We start from the raw sequence: 20,829 nt of genomic DNA on the forward strand, positions 1-20,829 counted from the left end.
TTTGTAACCAACAAACCAAACTTCAAAATTATCTAAATACCCAACCCTTCATGTTATAACTCCTCACACCTTGGACAATACTGTAATAATGCCATATAATTAATTATTTTTAAAAGCATATTTTCTTTTGTCTTGAAAGAAATGGTTTCAAATGAAAGTTTAAGTTTGAAGGAAATGAAAACCAAATAACCATTGTTTAAAACCTGCACAGCAAAGTTGCCTACCATTTTTCCATAAGGAGAGGAAAGGATTATTAGTTGGCAGATATTTTAAAAACAAAAAAGTTTGATTCTGAATTTAGTTTCTAGCCAAGGTGATATTCCAAATGTAACGCATTATAAGGAGACTGTATAGAGAAAATGTAATCAGGCTGTTAAACAGATCAACTTTGAGATAATAGCTCTGCAGCAGCACATGAAAGAATAGCATTAATTAGACCATAGTTTCAGCATGATAAAACATTATTTTTAATTAATTAATTAATTTAACTAATTAATATGAAAAATATTACTTAAAATGAAAAATAAATTAACATGAAAATAGATGAAAAAATCCCTTCTAATTCATGAATAAACAACACAATCACTCATTTAAGAAGAATATAACTATATTTTATTAAAATAATTGCTTTCAAGTAATTACAACATGTATTACAAATCAATGGTGTAACCAAGAATTAAAATAATCAAACCAAAGGTTACAGTATTTAAACAACATTCTGAGAGTTTACAGGTGCTCAACAAGTAAACTGTGTAGACCTTCCGAACACAACTATAGTATCATTCTAGACAACAGATCATCCAGGTACGCAAGTACACAAGTCTCACTGTTTTCAAATTAAATTTAAAATGTCAACAATTTTAAACATATAAATTACTTAATATTATGCCAACATTTACTTGTCATATAGTTCAAAAGCACAAAAGCTTACAGTATCAGCCTGAAATTTATCTCATATGCATAGTCAGAGATTATAAACTAGCTTTTAGGTCCTTGATTTCTATTGTTTTATCAGAATGAAGTTTAGCAATCTCTTCCTTAGTAAACCCATATTCTAGAAGTATGTCTTCTGTGTGCTCTCCTACAAAAGGATCTCTTTTACATGATGGAACAGCAGGAGTCCTAGATAGAACAGGAGCAGGTCTAGGACTTATCTCTCCCGGATCATTTTTGATAAAAGAACTTCTTTCTTTGTTATGCTGATGTGAGGCAGCATCCTCGAAGGATAGAACAGGGGTCACACAGGCGTCAGTGCTATCGAATATGCTGCACCACTCAGCCTGTGTCTTCTGTGCAAATATGGATGCAAATTTTTTCTTCATTTCAGGCCAGTGGGAGAAACTCAACTGAGCAGGGAGTTCATCTAAATTTAGCCCAAGACCTGAAAGGAGAAAAGTAAAGTTTAACTATAGTACAGCTTAGATAATTCACTAAGTGCTTCTCACAACTAAGTGTATTCCTCAAGAAGACAGTATTTTGCAGGCAATACTACAGTCACTTTTAACTTTATTTGGGTATCTGTGCAGGGCAAGGAGCAGAATAATAAAATGTTCTATGATACTTGCAATTAGACTAAACTGCATCAAGTACAGCCTTTTAAGTACATAACTATAATAAGCACTCATTTGTATGAACACTTCACAGAAGCAGCAGCTGCCTCGAGGTAATAATGTCCTGAGAACAGCTTGATAGTAGGATCATATTCTCTACCTGGCACTAGCAACACGGAAATCTGCTGAATGGATCCTGTACTACTGGGACACACATGACAGATGACAGACTTTGGACCTGGTTAGTGTAAGAGTGACCTGCTTCTTCACTGCACTGTCCAAAGAGGCTCCAGCAGTGTCTCCTCTCGCTCTGCTCCAGCTCACTCCCCAGGTTCCAATTCCCTCAACCCTTTCACTCACCAGCTGCTCAGTAACTCTGCTTTCCATCTCAGCTGCAAGGCCCACCCAGGAAAGCACTAAGCACATCCCTTCTGAGACACCAGGGCAAAGCATGGGCACACAGGCCTTGTAATGACAATTTCCTAAACCAGGCAAGTCCCAGGTCTATCCCTGAACTAAGCATCCCTTCTCACTGGGGAGCTTACAGCTCTTCTGTGCTGCCAGCTTCCAATACCTCTTTCTGTTCTCATGGATTCTGCTCTCTGCAGTCTCTGCCCTTTCATTCTGCTACTTCAAGAAGATGCAAGAATTTTTATCATTTATTGTAGAGATTATCTCAAAAAGGAGGTAAAACACAAGAAAGAGAAAAGGCAATTGAACTACAGTTTCAAATCGAGACAATTTCAAATGGAAACTACAGTTTCAAATGGAGGTATAAGCAGAATATATGATACTGAATAGAAATCAGAAGTGACATACTGAAGGCTGTTCCAACAGTCACATTTTGAGATCCAGGAGCATGAACACAGCAGGAAAAATTCAGAAAAAGCAGGGATACAAAAGAAGTTAGTTTGAGAAATTCGAAAGATGAGAAAACAACTATTATCCTAATGCTTCAAAGTAACAAAAAAAATTAGCTTCTTAGAAAACAGCAGTTCCCTATAAAAGGCAAAGGAAATGTATAGCTTGGGTAATAGAGGGCTGTTTGCAGGCAGAATTTATGCAGACCTCCTCTTGCCTTTAGTTGGAGATAGGCAGAAAACACCTTAAATATCTTGTCTTTCCACAGCTTCCTTACTACTGAGTGAGGTAGATATACTGCTGCTTAAACATACACGAAAGGGAGATAGAACTTACTGAGCAGAAGAAAAGGAACTTTCTCTCCATTCATAAACTGTACAATACACTTGGGGCCCACAGTGCCCCCCCCCCCCCCAGTTTAACACAGTATTTAAGAATTTCACTGTTGATCACAAGATTATTAAACATAGTTTTGGAAATGAATACATGCTTTGAAATTGCACTTTGGTACTTCAAAGGAAAACACACAGAAATTGCCAGTTTCCAGACTCAGAAACACAGCCTTGCAGTTCTTCACTCTCACAAGAAATTCATCACAGTCAAAGACAAAATGAGTATTCTCACATCTTACTAGAAAGAGCTATGGATATCAGGATAAATGATACTACAAATAATCAGTCCTCATGGTTTTATCAAGCCCTTAATGCCCTTATCAAGCACCTTAAATCACTGAACTTACACTCCTGTGTCCATAACCATTCATGTAATCCTAAAAATGAGATCAGCAGAAGGTAACTCACACTGGTTGAACACCATGATCACATAAAAGCTAGCAGTATGTTCAAAATTAATTTTATTATTGATTTTCAAAGTCTTCTACTAGAGACTTACAGCGCAGTATAGTTTACTTATGAACTATGAGGTGAGGCAAATTTACCTTCCACAAAAGGAAATACTCATTACCTGGGCTTCTGTCTCAAAGCATGAAATCTTGTCAAGTGGAAACTTTGTTTCACAGTACTCATTTTCTTATTAAATTGGTTTGGTTTCTAGTAGCCAGTCCAACATGAGCAGAGCTCTACCATTATCCCATTACACAATTATTTTTGATCATTGTGGCAGATGGGAAGTTGGCTGAGCCTCACTGCACATTCTCTGGCAAACTGGAACAATACGCAGAACCTGGAATTTAATATTACATGCTCATTTTCTGCTTACCACTGAAGACTTCAGCTTTAAACAGGATGAGCTGAGAGCATTTAAGCACTACAGCTCCTCATTTTCCAGCCTGTGCTCACCATTTGTGGTGCAGATGAGCAGAATCAGAGCAGGAGTGACTGACTCAACAAGGAAACTATTGCATGGCACATAATTGTCTGGGATACCACAGGAGCACAGACTTCACTCAGTGTAATCAAAAGCAAAGTATCTATCTTTTACACAGAACATCTTATAAAGCAATCATGACTTAGTTCCAAGTCTTTTTGTTTAAATTTTCATCTAGGAGTTTTTGTATGGAAAAGCCTAATCAACCTACTTTAGCACACCTTGAAATTATTTTTGAAAACTGAAAAATTGTCTCCCTATAATAATGTAGGTTTAAATCTCCTTCAAATGCTATAGTGTATTGACATATATCCCCACATCGTTTATTGATGGAACAAACTGAAATCTCTATTTCTACAGAACTTCTTAAAAAAATCTAGCAAAATCAGGCACTGATTTCAAGAGAAAGAAACCAGCAAAATTCATTAGATCAATCAGTGAAGTCGGTTTGGTATGTCAGAAATTGAAACAGGTTTTTTTGTATTATTTCGGTCATATATTTTAAAAGCAGAGTTCTGTTCAGGATTTTCTTGGTTTAACTTGCTAATTTTCTTTTCAAAAATGTATGGTCATAGCAGAGTCCTGAAATTATGTTGTCATAACATGACTGAATAAAATCATCTAGCATGGGAAACCTTAATTTTGGCCTAAATAACAGCTGCAAGGCGAAGGCCATTGTTCTTTTTCTGGCTAAATAAAATTTGTTCTCAGTGCGAGAGGGAATTGAATTTCAGAATATCCCACATTTCAGAAGAAAGCAGTGGATTTTCATTAAACTTACTATGTAAAGTTTTTTCTCTGATCAAGGTTTCTGAAACTTCAGAATTTTTTAGGAAGTGAAGTTGATCAGGCCCACAGTACTACCAGGCCTCACTGCAAATGCATCCATAGCTGTACTCCAAGCTGACATACTCAATTACCACAACTGCAAATGTTTTGATGCAGCAGAGATTGGCCCTCTACAGTATTTGTACAATGTTTAAGGCTTATCATAATAAATAAATTAAAATAAAACAAAACATAACATTATGTATAACTGAGTCTAAAACATAATGAGGAAACTGTTTGCCCATGTTGAATGTCTCAATAACAATGTGATATTGCACTCAGTATACCAGCAGATTTTTAATACAGTACACAATACTCAGCAATCATAAAATGGAGAGTCCTGTGGAAATCCTTGATAATTATGTAAACAATGTTTTTTAATGGCTTCTTAATTTTTTCCTAATATTTTTTTAAACAGAAGTAATACAAATAGGAGTACTGAAAAGTAGTATGAAAGAGGTACTATAGAGTAGGAACTGAAGTTCAGTACTTCAGTGACTGTCAGTGCTTTCCACATCAATGTAAGTGGACACTAAGCTCACCTTGTGTAACTGATTTCACACCATATAACTCGGAATACAACATTTACTCCCACCTGCTCCACAGTATTTACTGTGTTCTTCACAGCCCTTGTAGCCTGGCTGCAGCAGACTAAAGACCCATTGCTGAAAAACAGAATAAACCTGCAGAAGCAATTCACAGGCCAGTTGAAAGACATGCAGTCTCTTTCTGTTGAAAGACTAAGGCTTAACATTAGTAGCAAATGTTTCTGCTATCAGATTTTTCAACAGATGCCAAGGCATTTTAGCTATTTATTGTCTGATTTTTGTAGTAATAAAATTAATACCAGCAAAAGGACTACAGCTTGTCTGTTAATAGTAAATATGCAATAGTGAGCTCAAAATACTTTTCCACTTCATCTGTTTTACATAGCTTCAGTTTTTCATAAAGCCTTTTGAAATTTATTTGAAATTTATTTAATTAATAAATTTCTGGCAATTTCTGGCAATTGCCCCTGCTGAGCACAATCTACAAAGCCAACAATACTCTCAAACTAATGTGCTCTATTTTCTTAAATTTAGTTTCCCTCTGCAGCCTCCTTAAGAACTTTCCTCACCACGTCATTAACTGCACTTGGGTCCAGCACTGGGTTCCTGCAGGAACTCTGCAGGGAAATACTGAATCAAAACCAAAAGGAAATCAGTTTTGCTTTGGCTAAGCAGAATTCTGTGAGCAGAGACAAATTGTTCAGACATCACACTCCTTTCTCAATTCTGCAGTCTTCAAATCTCCAGCTGACATCTGCAACACCCATATGCTTGTACTCTCATTCTATGGGAGTGGCAAAACTAATGTACCCTCTGAATACGGACAGAGAGACATCAAGTGGTTTTTCAGTATATTTTATCTGGAACAGCACCAAACTGCTCACCAGCAGAAGTGACCAGAAATATGGAGAAAAGCTATGAAACGAAATGATGGAAATTGCAACTGGACCATACCATTAAACCCACTTCAAAGCTGGAGTTAATGCCTGGAACAGATGACTCAGCCTAAGTCTAAGATCCTCAGATTTGTGAAAAAGCAATACAATTCTCACAAGCATTTTTCCCTATAACATTCAAAGGCTTAAATTCTGAATTTAATTTCTGCAATAGGTATCCCAGAAAGGAAATAATCCCGAAGTCACAAGAAGGTTCTGCTGTTCTAATTTAGTGAACTATTGCTTCAGAAAGATTTAAATCATAAGTACTGAAAGGAATAAATATTTCCTATGTGAAAATCTGAACAGATCACAATATGCATCTCAAACAAAATAACAAAAAGACCAGCTACTTTAAATTCAATATTGTGAGAAAATCTTCATTTTTGTCATTTACTTTAAACAACACACTTTTACAAAATAAACAAAGGAAACTCAATGAGTGTAAACAAGCAAAGATAGTGACACAATTAATGGCAAAAAGCAAAATTTCCTCAAAGACTGCAGCATATATGTTGGATTTTTTAAATATGGCAGAAACAGACTGAAACACATGCAACAATGACTGCAGTTGTTGTCTACTTACAAGTGGATACACACTAGTTATTTCCTGCTGGAATAACTATTTTTGAAACCTCAGCTGTTAAAATCAAGCAACTTCTCTGCACTGTAAACATAAGGAGTACTTTCAAACATGAAAATGAAGTTGTCCAGTGTGGGTGCCCCAACATAAGCAGAAGAATTCACAGTTGCTCTAAGTTCCAAATTTCTGAGAAACAACTACAAGAAAACCAGAATTTTAGCACTTTCCTTAGTAGAGAGTCATCTAAAGAAGACAGAGACCATCAGTGACCAAGTTATATCACCTGGCCACTGGTTTCATCCATCACAGGCTTATCTTTAGATAACCTGGCTGAAAGGGGAGAGCCCAAGTCTTGCCCCATAACAATGATCAATAAAAGATAGCAGGACTGTCCAGAAAAAGTTGACAAAGACACACAAACAGAACCACACCCTATTGCAGAATTTTGGTGCTTTTGGGACAAGCACAGATTCTATCCCAGTCCTGTAGCTTAACTGTGATTCAACATAGTCTCCAAAGAATACTGCAGGCCATGCATACTGCAGGCCAGTGTTTGATCACTTAAGCCAAACATATGGGTACTTGAGTATGCAGTCTTATTTTTTTTCTCATCTGCTTTGTACTGAATACAAGGACTTTCCCTGAAGATATTTATTGGAATTCCAAATTACCCAGCTCCAAGGGCAAGGGCTTGCATTTTATTTTGATACAATTTTAAATTTACTTTTGTTCTTCAACTTTCTTTTCAAGGTCAAGTTGCTTACAAATTGAGTTCACAAACAAGTTATTCTCAGGACAATGAGAGACAAAAAAGCATCATCCTCTTCAGCCAAGAAAGTGACATTTCCAAACGTGACATTTGATCTGTCCAACATAATGCTGGACATGTCCCTGAGTCACTCCAGAAGCCTTCCTCATGTATTTCACGTAGCAGCATACCCCAATTAAGATATTCCACAAAACTGCACGGACTTTTTTAAGCTACAAGAGAAGCAGCCATTCACAGCTACAGCTGCACAAGAACCTGGGGAGCACGACAGGCTGCAAGAGACAAAGCCAAAGAATAAAGAACAATCTTTGCGATCCTGCTCACCAAAGGCATACCCCACCTTACAACCCCATAACACAAGAAACACAAGAGCTGCAGATGAGAACAATTGCTTGCCCTCAACTGCCCAATGCGCACCCTGTCCCTGAGCAGTGACCACCCACCAACCTCCCTTCCAGTTTTATTTCTGAGCATCATGTCCTGTGGTACAGAATGTCCCTCTGGTCAGCTGGGGTCAGGTGTGCTGGCTGTGATCCTTTCCACTTTCTTGTGCAGCCCCAGCCCTCTCACTGGTGCACTGGGGTAAGGATGAGAAAAGTCCTCAGTGCTGCGCAAGAGCTGCTCACCAGTCTCTGAAACACTCCTGTGTAATGGCACTGCTTCCAGCACAAACCCAAATCACAGACCCCTGATAGCTACTGTGAAGAAATTCAGTGCTATCCCAAGGCAAAACCAGTACAAATTGTAGCATGGATACAATTCAAGGAATGCTAAAATTCAAGGAAAAATCAGGGGGAAAGAGACTGGGCAAGAATAAGGAACTACTCCCCTGGTATGCTCACTGACTGGCCACATGAGCTATGCGTCGAATAATGCGGTTCACAAAACACCGGGAACGCCCACTTTAGGAATCCTTTGCTGACACTCCTTGAACTCATTAACCAAAACTAAAACTAAATTGAGAACTTCTTATAGCCTTCATATTCTGTGCAAAGAAAGAATAAATACTAAATTCTTTCAAGATTTTTTTTATATTTTCATAAAGTCTGTATGGAAAGCATGGCAATCTACCAGAGAACCACAACAGAAAAAAAATTTAATTAAATAACCAATAAGAAGCAAAGAGTCCATGGGATAAAAGGGTTGAAGCACAAAACAAGTTCAGAAGTAAAGATGCACCTAAACATTTGTTTTAATTTCATGCAGTTAAACATTTTGCATAGCCCATTCTAATTTCTTGAAAAGATAAATCATGATTTATGGTGATATTTAAAGAGCCTTAGTCAAATATAAATATTATGTCCACAACTAGACACTAAAAGCAGTCTGAAATTGTGTGGAGAAAATTAATTATTTAAGCAGAATTTGCTTCCACAATAATTTTTTCTGTCAAGAAATACTAAAACTACTTACTGTGAACATTCCTTTCTGAAACAATTTAAATAGGTTTTATTTTTAATTACAGTACAAATAATAGAAATTTTTTGAAATTCTATTTGCAATTGCAAAGAATTAGATCTTTTTAAAGTATAAGAATCATTTAAACTAAGTGATTTGCAGAAAAAGTTTTTTAGTGCATCAGTGACATCATGAACCACCATTACAATAACTCCAAAAGAAGACTTGCAATTTAAGTGTAGCTGCTGGGGGTGAAAAGGAAATAAATTAATGGCTAGAAAGACAATTAACTGTTACACAACTACCCAACTGGCTTCAGGAAGTGTTTGGCTTTTGCAAAGAAATCACATTTCCCATTTCTTAGGAGGAAGTTTTTTACTGAAAGAGTGACAAAGTTCTGGAATGGTCTGCCTGGGGAGGTGGTGGAGTCACCACCCCTGGGTGTGCTTAAAAGAAAGACTGGATGTGGCACTCAGCGCCATGGATAGCTGAGGTGCAGGGCATGGGCTGGACTCGATGATCTGGAAGGTCTGTGAACCATGCATCATGAATCAAAACCAACTGTGAAACAATTCTCTCAATCATGCTTTGCTGTTATAAAACAATTGCTCCAACTTACTCACCTTTTATTAACTGGTTATAAAATTTAGGCTCAATGGCACCAACCGCCATGTATTTTCCATCAGAGGTCCTGTAGGTTTCATAAAAAGGTGCACCGCTATCTAGCAGGTTTTCACCTCGAGGTTGGCCCCAAAATCCCAAATTTTGTGACTTCCACAGGAAAGAACTTAGGTATGATACTCCTTCTACCTTGAAGATTTAGAGAAAAAACAAAAAAGGTCCAGTAAATTAGCTGGCATGTTACCTAAACTCTGTATAAAACAAAGCAACAAAAAGCTATTACCAGTTCTGCCTTTTGCTAAGATTTTTAATGACAGAACCTCTGGTAAGGTTCTGTCATTAACCATTTCTTAAAATTTTCAATTACTGTTTACACTGCATATGTGAAATCATCTAGAATTAGAGAATAAGAAAGAACATAAATGTAGTCAGGCAGCTTCAGATGGACAACACACCTTCAATGCACAAAGCTTCCTCATTTAGCAAGTTTAGAGAATGAGTGAATAATTTCAAGTGAGGGAAAAGCTTCTTGCCTCTATATAACATTAAGCATCAGACAGCTATCACATCTTCTAAACCTCCTGAAACAAGGTATCTGTACCAATCCCATAAATACCAAATTTTTATCTCCTTTAAATACACTGATTATAGGAAGACTGCTATTTTTAGCAGAAAATTTGAAGGAAATAAAATCTTCAACACTAAGCTAAAACAAAAACTATTCTCCCACTGTCATCACTGGCAGCTACACACACAGCAACAGAATCTCTACATAGACAAGACTTTGATGAATACAGTGCTAGAAAACATGATTAATCCCATTCCAAACTGCTCCTCAAATTTTTGTCTTTGTGCAGTACACCTAGATGAAAATTCAGTTTGTTCAGCTTTTCAATTACCAAGAGCGTACAAGTCTTTAAAAACAAATCACATACTACAGTTTTGCTTATCAGCACAATTAAATTTCTTTCAAATGTATTGAAATTACTGCAAGCAAAGATAAGCCAGCTAATAGCGTATGGCCAGAAACATACCAGCAGAACAGATTAAAACCTGAGATGTATTATTCTGAGTATCACTTGATTAATGCATTTTCAGCTGCATAAAACTAAACTGTCTATAGAGAAAAGCATAGATACTGTGCCAAAAAAAAAGGTTACTAAATTTTCATGCAGAAAGATCTATTAGTTTATACCTTTCTATGCAAAAATTTTAAACATGCAAATTGCTGAAGCATGCAGTCAAGAGGGCTTCTTCATTTAATGTGTGTTACTTGGGCTCTGCTTCAAGGACAGGAATACTTCTATCCTCACTGCCACATGTTAAAGTCAATTAAAGTACTTTCATATGAGAAAATACCGCATACCTTCATCTACATATCTGCAAAATTATTGCAGGGATGTTAAAATAAAGTTTGTTTTACTAACAACCTGATCTTGCACTGCTCATATTAACAAAAAATAACAAAAAGCACTGAAAGTAAGGAAAATAAAAGATGGGGAAAACATTAGAATAAGCCCTAACTGAAAATTAGATTTTGGTGCAGACAAAACTCTTAGTCAGCAGCTGTACAATACCTATGTGCTACTTACCCAGGAAACACTTAAAATAAAACAGCACATCTGGTTTTGACTGGTACAGGGAGTTCAGAAATATCCCTGTCTAGGCAACTGGACAGTTAGGTTCTGCCTGAGGCCCACCACAATTCAGAGACAAATAAAAAAGTGTCTTAACATCTGCACCAGACTTCCAAAGGCATGTAAAAATAACATCACACACTCACTAATGTGGTCACTTTCTTTTACAACATGAAAAGGGTAACATGGAGAGACTCCACTTAAGTCTAATTGCAGAATGATTATAATAACAGTTATGTGTTTCATGTCTCCCTCACGTTAGAGAACATCTGCAGTCTCTGAAGCAGGCACAAGAATCCAGAGGCATCACCCTAATGGGTGACCTGTCGGCTCCACAAGCCTTCTGTTCTTTCCACAGACTGAAAACAGCTCAAACAAAAGTGGGAATGAATCCATACCAAGCTAAACTATCCTTGTGACTGATGCAGGCTCCTAGGATGTGGGAGTTTTGGTTTTGAGTACCTCCAGGCTGAGAAAAACCTGGAACCTCAAGTCTTGTTGCATTGCTAAATGCTCCTGCCACGAGACTCTTATGCAAGATATCGCTATCAGCATGCTTTCCTGTGGCTGTCTTTTCACAAAGAGTGAGTTATGCTCAGTCAGATGCCCACCACCAGCAGAAGGCTCTGTGGCTGAAACTCTAGTGAACCCCAGCCGTGGGCCTGACTCACATGCCTCTGTTCCAGTGTGGTGCAAGAATGCAGAGGTACAATTCTGCCTACTGTGTCACATCGCAGTGTTCACCCCACATGGCATCTGGCTTCCTGTAAGACAGCCATGATCCCCACAGGGTCAATGAGAAGGGACAGCAACCAACAGGAATCAATTCAGGCCAGGAACAATTCTTATGAGACAGATGGATGAAATGCTAAACCCAGTGCCTACTTTTTGCACAGTTTCTACTATAGAAAATTCTACCATGTGTCTGAGTCTTTAACATATTCAGACTACCTAAATTGTACAACAGCTTAAGTAAAGGGTCTCTTAAACAAAAAACAGTCTTAAAACAAAACAGCTGAAATGGCGCAGTGTTGTGATTTTTAAAACAATTCCTTCCACAAAAAAAATAACTCGGGTGTAAAAACAGGCTCATCCACCACTCAATTTAATGCAGTCGTTACTGCTGATGATGCATGAATAATTTTTATCAACGATGTCACTGAAAGTCTATTCAAGAAATGGGGAATATGACCAAATATCGGGTAAAGTACATCTTGTGGTACTGGACAATATTCTGTCCATGTCATAGGTCACCAGGCACATCAGCAGGGAACTGTAAATTCCACAATTCTGATGAGACAAGAAAAAACTGGAAGAGACCATCTTAAGGGCTTAAGGGCTTAAAAAAGCCCCACAACACATTCCACTCCAAATGAGCTACAAATGTCATTAGAACATTAGCAGACTTAACTGACTTCTCTTCTAACAAATTCCTTTAATTCTCTGAATTATGATAAGGAAAATTTGATAATACTACAAACTACAAGAAATATATTTTTAAGTATTTGAAGGCTTGTCACTATTCTCCACAGTCTTTCTTTCACAAATACACAATCTCCTCCAATTCTTCTTTTAGGTCATGCTTCTAGAGTCATAATTTTTGCTGTGCTACTTGGGCTTCCTCAAATTAGCAACTTTGAAAAATGATGGTCAGCGTCCAAAACATTATTTTGCTGAGACTTCATAAACATTGACTAGGTCAGAATAATTGCTTCAGAAACTTTGCTGGCTCTATTTCCTGTTTATACATCCTAATACAGTATGTATGTGTTTTGTAAAAGCATGATATTGTTGACTCATGTTCAGCTTGTGACTACTACGAACCCCCAGGATTGTACTTTAGCCAATTGTTCTCTCACTGTTACTGCATTTGTGCAGCAAATTGTTTCTGCCTACAAAGGACCACGGAGCAGCAGTGTCTGTGAATGGCAGCCAGTTCTTTCAGGTCACTGCTCCTATCCGAAAAGGTAATTTTCAATTCTAACCCAAGTCCAGCACATTTGTAGTCCTTCACATACGTGTATCATCTGTAAATTTACTAAACACAGTCGCTCATCTATCATTCAGCTTATTGACAAAAACAAAAGGAAAAAAGTCCCAACAAAGATCTATAGAACTCCATTAGGTAAGGTTTTCATTTTGGCAATCAGCTACTAAAAACTTTTGCTGCAGTAAAAACATTAGTCCTGTTTTGCACTGTTCCCATAAAATTTTGATCTAGACCGCAATGCCATGGACTGCTTCTGAAAACATCATGTGAATTTGTAAAAAACTTACCGAAATCAAGAAATCCAACATCTCTTGCTGCTCTACTCTCTTCAAGACCCCTTCAACAAGGGGATTTGTTTCAATTAATGTAATTTTTTTTTCAATTTATGTTTAAGGCCAAACCTGAGTCTTCACTAAGGTAGTATGCCTCAAACGGAGGTCAAATTTTAACTGCAACACTCTTTAAAAAGAAAAATGGAAGAAAAAGAGAGGAACAACAACTGTAGATAACAAATTTCAAAAATTAATGTAAGTAGTTATTTTTCCTCTGTGTTTAAGTGGGTGGCCTTCAGTGGAAAAATATTCATTAAGCTAATTTAGTCTTTCATTTATTTTACAGCACAAAGTGTCTGAAGTTGACTTCTTGGCAATGATCCACAGGCAGTGTAACTATCCCAGGGAACAGTGTTTCTAAATAAGATATGACCTGTCACAAATTCATAAGAAGATGTATCTTGAAGAAAGCTAATGCGATTTTACTCCAAGAGTACCGCAATTTTTGCTGTTATACAGTAAGCCAGTTGTTTACTATATACCCTATCTCCATACACCACACTTACTCTTCAAATACATAGTGCTAATACTTTGTGAAGTAGGCAGACAGGCAAAAGCAGGGAGAGGGGAGAGGCTGCAGTATGGGTTCCATGACATAAGGATGTTATGGCAGCAGTGATACATGAAAATTGCTTGCATGTGAAGGAACAGCCATTTTATGAGATCACTCACTTTCCCAACTTCTCAATTCTAAACCTTACAACGTCCTCCCCTTCCCAGATTTAGAGTAGGAGAACACCCAAGCAAGCCTAAGAAACCCCAAGTTCCTTGAGAACTTACCATACTTGCATCAATCACCTGCCCTTTGCCAGATTTGGCACGTTCAAAGAGGGCTATAACAATGCCCAGTGCACACATGACACCTCCACCAGCAAAATCAGCCAGAAGGTTTATAGGTGGAAAAGGATTTTCATTCTTTCTACCCAGCTTTGACAGCACACCTGACAAAAGAGAAAACAAAGCAAGGATAAGCATAAAATTATTATAAACATTCATTTCTACAAGTAAAAGTTTCATTCTTTTCAAACCACGCAAATAAATAAGGTATAAAGCAATCTTCTAATGTTTCCTGTTTCTGCTTGGCTGACTCTTTAATTCTCAGAAGAGTGAAAATATATGAAATCACAATAGTGAAGATGTAATTAATTAAAGAGATTAACAAAACTCTCACAGCTAAACATTGATATTTTGACTAAGGAGGGACAAAATTTTAGTTTAAATAAAATTTTATAAAAATCCAACCCTGCGTGCAGTAAATCTATATTAGTACTTTGTACATGCATTGGATCTCACCCATAAAGAGGCACTATGAATATGTCTCAAAGCCACTTTGATAAAGTGTTCTTCTTTGAATATTTTAAAACAAAAATGCAGATGTATAGTCTTATGAGCTCATAAAAAAGGAACTAATAATCATAACAAAGGATGTCACACTGACAACTGTGCTTCAGTCCTATCCTCTCTCTCCAACTACGTCTGGGAAAAAAAAGGTTGCACATAGGAACAGGTGACTAACTCAGGAAGGTTATCTCTGATTGCATGCAATGTAAACACAGGGAACCTATGTTTATGCCAGCAATTATGCAGAAACAAACAGAATTAGAGCAAAGGCTAAGCCAGTTTACTTCAGTCAGAGCTTTGAATTTGTTAGGATTTCTCTGCCACCCTGAGCAACCTCCATACTGTAACCTTACTCTTTATAGTTGCCATACAGCAATTCCCTTTGGGCAAGCAAGAAACTGCAGTGTGATCACCCCTCTCCTGTGTCTGCGGCTTGAGACTTGCAGAATACACAGTCAGAAATTCCTGAGAATTGCACGGTTCTGATGGACTGTTTAATTAACAAATAGTCTAATGCACTTCCTATGGGCAACAGAGTGCACAGTATAGTAATTTCCAAATCCTGTAGTGCAGGAGTAAAACCCCTGCTGCTGCCTAAAACCTTCCTTTTAGTAGTTTAAAAAGTTGTCACAGGCACCAGAAAATTAATATACCGAGAGTTCCTAACACAAAATATTTTCTTAAGAGTTCCTAACACAAAATATTTTTCTACTTAAAGGAAGACAAAGCTTACTAGAAAAATACTCAAAATATGAGATCTCATTTTTGAGGAATGACACCTCTCAAACACCTTGCTCTATTTCTTTTTAATAGGCAGAAAAACTTGATCTGTGAAATTTCAAGCAAAATTATTTTAGGAAGCTATCACTAACCAAAAGACTACTGATTAAATCAGCTCCAGAGCTAAAAATCACTATTTGTAAACCAGAAAGTAGTACAAACTAAGGTAGGGATGGACCATGCTGTTTCTGTACCAAGTCTTTCCCTCCACTAATAGATAAAAATACCCTAATTCTTTGAAATTGTCTTAACATGAAGTCAAAGTGTTTCAAATGAGACATCTTTTCTTTAATCTTTTCTACTCTCTAACAATTTTCCATGAGGGAAGACTGAATCCATCTCTAAAGAAATTTAATTCCACATCATTATGACTGCTCATAGTAGCAGATACCAGATCACCACGTTGGCATTGCCTCTGCTCCGTCCCTTTCTTCGAGCTACAAGAGCTACTTTATCCAGTGGGAAGCCCAGAACTTTTGGGCCACTTTCCTCCTTCACAGGCATCAGTGACAGAAAGCAGTGTGAAGAGCAGGAGGTAGGGCCATGCATGGATGGGAAGCACCTGAGGTGTGTATTTTGTTTCTGTTTGCTACTACATACTTGTAAAGCCATACCACTTAAAACCAGTGTAATGTCCATAACACCTTAATGAAATGTAGCATTTCCACTTTATTTGAAGCCTACTTCCTTTCAGTTGGGATCAGTGGAGACATATTTACAAGCAAAAACGCACAAGATCTCAATTGTCTTGTGCTGCCTAGTTTTTCTATGCTCAAAAAAATCTGCTCACCAGCACATAAAATAACCTGCAGCCCTTTCAGGATTATAAGTATACAGAGTTTCTAGGAGAGGGGCACTGAAGAAAATATTCAGTCATCTCGTCAAATAAATATTCGGATACTTAATTCAGATAGAATAGCACCAAGGAAGGAAAATAATGTACAGCCTGGGAAGACATGCTGATCCAGCCTGTAACAGTTTGCTGCTGCTGGAAAACATGTCCAGTACATGTTTCCTCCTTTGGTGTGCTGACTGTTGGTTGGATCCCTCATTGAATGCTTCACCTTAACAACCTGGCAAAGACACCCTCAATTGTTCTGGCCAGTTTCTGATTTGTGAGGAAGTTTACAGAGGGGCTGGGCAAGTGCCAGAGCTGACTGAAAGCATCAAGGAAAAGCACAGACAAAGGAAAGCCCCATTTCACTGACAGCAACACTTCAGATCAGCTGTTTATCAGACTGCACGTCAGATAAATTTTGAGCTACCTGCTTTCATCAAGTTCTTGAGTCTTGATCAAAGGGAGGAAAGATGCTTTATTTAACAGGAAATTTTACAGCCTACCTGATAAAGCCACGTAATTGATGTCATGACCCGCAGACTTGGCATATTTTCCTGTCTGGCCAAAACCAGTAAGTCTAGCATAGATGAGTCTGGGATTCTCCTGTAGAAGGACCTCTGGGCCAAGCCCAAGTCTTTCCATGACACCTTCAAAAGACATAAGTAAGGAATTCAAATTCACATTTAATAATTCACAAAACATAATGGTTCAAAGTTAGATTATGCAATAGCAGAACTTCACTTTTTGAAGTAGCACATTCTACTTCAGTACCCATGTTACAACACGAACATTATCAATTACCAACATACTGCATAAATTTTTAATATAAACCAAGCAGAAATTAGGCTTTAGGGGATCTTTTTTTCAGCTTTTATTCCTGTTTTACCACTGGATGAGAAAGCCATCCAAGGCTAGTAAAACAAGGAAAAAAAAAAACATTTTCTGTATCCAAATCCCTTGAATATTCATCTATACTTTTCTGCAATATACCTTGCTCACCATTTCTCAGTAGCTCTTGTTCCTGTGTGTTTTAACGCACTGATGTGACTGGACCATGCCACTATTCCACAGATGATCTGTAGGAACCACGCGCCAGTAAATGGGCTCTTTTTTAATGCAGAGAATAAGGAACTTTTAGAATCAGTGGTATATAAGCTGAATAAGCATGGATTTACAGAAATCAAAGCTAAATTTTTAATCTTGCAGTGGTTTTAAGAGAAGAAATTTGAATTGCAAATGTGAATTGTACTTTCTTACTGGTTCAGTGCAGTTTGGTCAGACTTTTACCAATAGTCTATAATGGTACTGCAAGGCCACATATTTTAGAATTGATGGGATAACATAACTTCAATTCCTACTCCACCCCAAAATCTGTAATTCCAGCTTGTTTCACAAAATTAATCTATATTTTTACTACATCACCAACTTCATACAGATCAATTTCTACTGCACTAAATACTGGGCAGCTGCAAATGATTACTCCCAAGAAGAAAGCAGTGAAATTTGGCAAAATGCATGATTTTCAAGCGCACAAGTGGAAACAGGGGGACAAATAACCCCTCTGTTGTCACAAAGTCATTGCTGTAAAGTCACACATGCCCTGCAAGAAACTGTTCTGCAGCTCGGGCCCTCAGCTTCTCACTGTTTTCCAGCAGTCTCATGAACTTTCTTATGTAGCTCACTTACAGGCCCTTCCAACCTAGTATCTATTCACAAAATTGCCTGTACTTCCAGCCGTGAAAAAAAAACCCAGCAAGTGCCCATAAGACCAAAGAAAACAAAATTTCATGACAAAAAAACCAGGAGACTAACTACAAGGCAAAAGTGGAATTTAACTTCTTCCTTTTTCTTTCTGCTGAGCTTCTGGGGAGTAAAACAAACAAGGTAAGGTGAGGTAAGGTGAGGTAAGGTGAGAATAAACCCATTTTCTGAAGAAAAATAATTACTTGTGACACACAATCTGTCCATGATGTATGATGTCTAAACAACAGTCTCCTATTTCTAAACTGTCTGTAAAATCTCCAAAACATTTCAGCTAGCTCCTCAATGAAGCATGATTACAGAATGGTTTGGGTTGGAAAGGACCTGTAAAAGTCACTTACTCCAAGCCCCTGTTGGGAGCAAAGACATCTTCAACTAGATTCGTGTACACAAAGCCCTGTCCCACCTGACCTTAATGGCATTTTTTCTAACAGAACAGCACCCTCAAGGAGCACGCAGGGCTTATAAATGGAGGGGACATGGACATGGTAAACCTGAAACGTCTATTGATCTTAAAATGGCATCAATTTTGCTACTGAAAATCAGACATTTTGCATCCCTATACATGGCCAATTAGTAAATATGCATACTTTAATTAAAAAATGAACTGAAAGTTCTCTTTAAAAAATCAGTTTTGAAAAATTGAAAAATTCTGTAATTGAGTATTTGAAGAATTTTTGTCTTTTAACCTAATGTTAAAAAGGAAAGTCCTTGCAAAAACACAAGGAAGTTTTTCATAAAGTAGATTTAATACTGGCAGGAAGTGATCAGTTTGTAGAATGCAACTTCCTAAAATTAAACATGATGTTTAAAGATAAGGACTGTAGATCATACCTGGATTTGATCCTGAATCAGAGTAACCCTGTGTAACATAATCATACTACTCTATTTAACACACTCAACTTTTATATTCCTCTCCCTGGGATCTGTGCTTTTTAAATGTGTACCCATAATGTCAGATCTCCTGTCTTCAGAGGAACTCTGAAGATCAAACTCTGACCGGCACAGCAACAATGGAGTTGCACTTTAGCAACAGGCCTGCATATCACGCAGGATGGTGCCCCCAGCTCGGTGTGACCCCTCGGCTCGGACACCTTTCTGCTCATTCAGGGCTCCAAGCCCGGTGTGACCCCTCGGCTCGGACACCCTCCTGTTCGCCTAGGGTTAGCAGCTCGGTGTAACCCCCCGGCTCAGACACACCCTTCTGCTCATTCAGGGCTCCAAGCCCGGTGTGACCCTTCGGCGCGGACACCCTCCGGCTCCTCCAGGGCCCGGCCGGGAGCACGGCCCTGTCTGAGGGCTCTCGGCGGTTCCTCCTTGTGGTTTCACATGGCGGCTGCACTGCACAAATCCCCCACACAGCATGCGCCCCTAGCGCCTCCGGAGCTGCTTCCTGCCCGCTTCCCATTCAGAATCGCAGAGGCCACAGACAAACGGGAGGCCCTCAGCACGGGACCCGCGGCCCCGCAGCTCCAACCTCCCCCTCGTTCCCCACGGCCCGGCCCGGGCTGCCGCGGCCGCAGCGCCGCCCCGGCGCGGTTCCCAGCAGTCGGGGCCCCTCACCGTGGCGGAAGGGCTCGATGAGCACGTCCGCCGCGCCGCACAGCCGCCTCAGCACCGCAGCGCCCTGCGGCTGCTTCAGGTCTAGCGCCAAGGAGCGCTTCCCGCGGGCCTGCACGTCTCCGTGCACTAAGGCCGCAGCGGACTGAGACGGGCGGTCGACTCGCACCACCTGCGCCCCGAAGTCGGCGAGGATCATCCCGCAGAGCGGCGCGGGCGCCAGCCCGGCGAGCTCCAGCACCCGAACCCCGCTCAGCGCCATCGTCACGGCCTCCTCTGCCGCTGTCGAGCGCCCATAAACCGATCCCGGAGGCGGCCCGCCCCGCCCGCTCCCGCGCGGCCCCGGGGCCGGGGCGGGCTTCTGCCGCCCCTCGCTCGGAGGCACCGGCCCCGCTGCTCCGGGTGTTCACCCCGAGCCCTGATCGCCCGCGGGCGGCTCCACTGCTCTCCGCGCCGGCTCGTGGTGAGGAGGCGTAGGCGTTCTCTTGCTGCGGGATCGGCATGCAGCTGCTCTTGGGGGAATCTCCCTGTCCGACCATGCAGGAGCCAGCCCCCCTAGCCGTCAGACCCGCACCACCGGAGCTGGCACCGAGGCCCTTGGCAGCCGCGCAGCCCCCCACACTCACACTGCCTCTCCCATAGCAGAGAGCAAATTCTTCAAATAATTTAATCATGATGCAATAACCAAACAACAAAGAGTGATCCGCTGCCTCCATGTAGGGACCCCGAACAAAGGAAACCATGGGCTTTTACATCCCTACAGCCCAAGGGCAGGAAAGTCACAGAATCACAGAACCGTTCAGGATGGAAGGGACCTCCAACATCGTAAAGTCCAGCCTCTGAAGTCTGAGGCTGGGTGCCATCGTGTCCAGCCGGTCTCCTGGCCGGGCCACAGGTTCCTGTGCCTGTTGTTAGGAAAAGGGTCAGCAGTCCTCGGCCTGGGCTCCAGCCATGCCCGGGGCACCTGCATGGGCCAAAACCCCCACGCCCAAGGCCCCCAGGTCACAGGGTGGGATATTAGCAGGACACGTGATTAAAACTTGGGGTTTCTTTCCACCAGATGTTTCCTCAAAGAGGGCGGCCTGGCCCTGTTATTCTTGCGGCATCAGCTGCTTGCAGGAACCGACATAAATCCAGAAAGGATAATGAAATCTTTGGCATTGTATTGACA

At 39.8% G+C, this 20,829-nt stretch overlaps 1 protein-coding gene across 2 annotated transcripts; it reads right to left on the reverse strand.

The window, feature by feature from the left end:
• Positions 1-589: 589 nt before the first annotated feature.
• Positions 590-20,260, reverse strand: AMACR (alpha-methylacyl-CoA racemase). Of its 2 annotated transcripts, none has more exons than XM_005488789.4 (5): positions 19,662-20,260; positions 16,841-16,984; positions 14,159-14,319; positions 9,422-9,608; positions 590-1,381 (listed from the first exon to the last, which is right to left on the reverse strand). In XM_005488789.4, the coding sequence occupies exons 1-5, from the start codon at positions 19,918-19,920 to the stop codon at positions 972-974; spliced, it is 1,161 nt and encodes a 386-aa protein (XP_005488846.1). In that variant the 5' UTR covers positions 19,921-20,260; the 3' UTR covers positions 590-971. The 2 variants fall into 2 exon arrangements, with proteins under 2 accessions (XP_005488846.1, XP_005488847.1); XM_005488790.4 differs by lacking the exon at positions 19,662-20,260 and adding an exon at positions 19,299-19,631.
• Positions 20,261-20,829: the final 569 nt, after the last annotated feature.

Source organism: Zonotrichia albicollis, chromosome Z (genome assembly GCF_047830755.1).
Source record: "Zonotrichia albicollis isolate bZonAlb1 chromosome Z, bZonAlb1.hap1, whole genome shotgun sequence".
NCBI lineage: Eukaryota > Metazoa > Chordata > Aves > Passeriformes > Passerellidae > Zonotrichia > Zonotrichia albicollis.

Bases quoted from the DNA above. Each gene is read 5' to 3' on its own strand.
- AMACR (XM_005488789.4), bottom strand. From the start codon at position 19,920: ATGGCGCTGAGCGGGGTTCGGGTGCTGGAGCTCGCCGGGCTGGCGCCC. The intron at 16,985-19,661 runs GTGAGGGGCCCC...TGTCTTTTGAAG, and splicing joins CATCGAGCCCTTCCGCCACG to GTGTCATGGAAAGACTTGGG. The intron at 9,609-14,158 runs GTAAGTTCTCAA...TAAATCTTCAAG, and splicing joins AGGTGATTGATGCAAGTATG to GTAGAAGGAGTATCATACCT.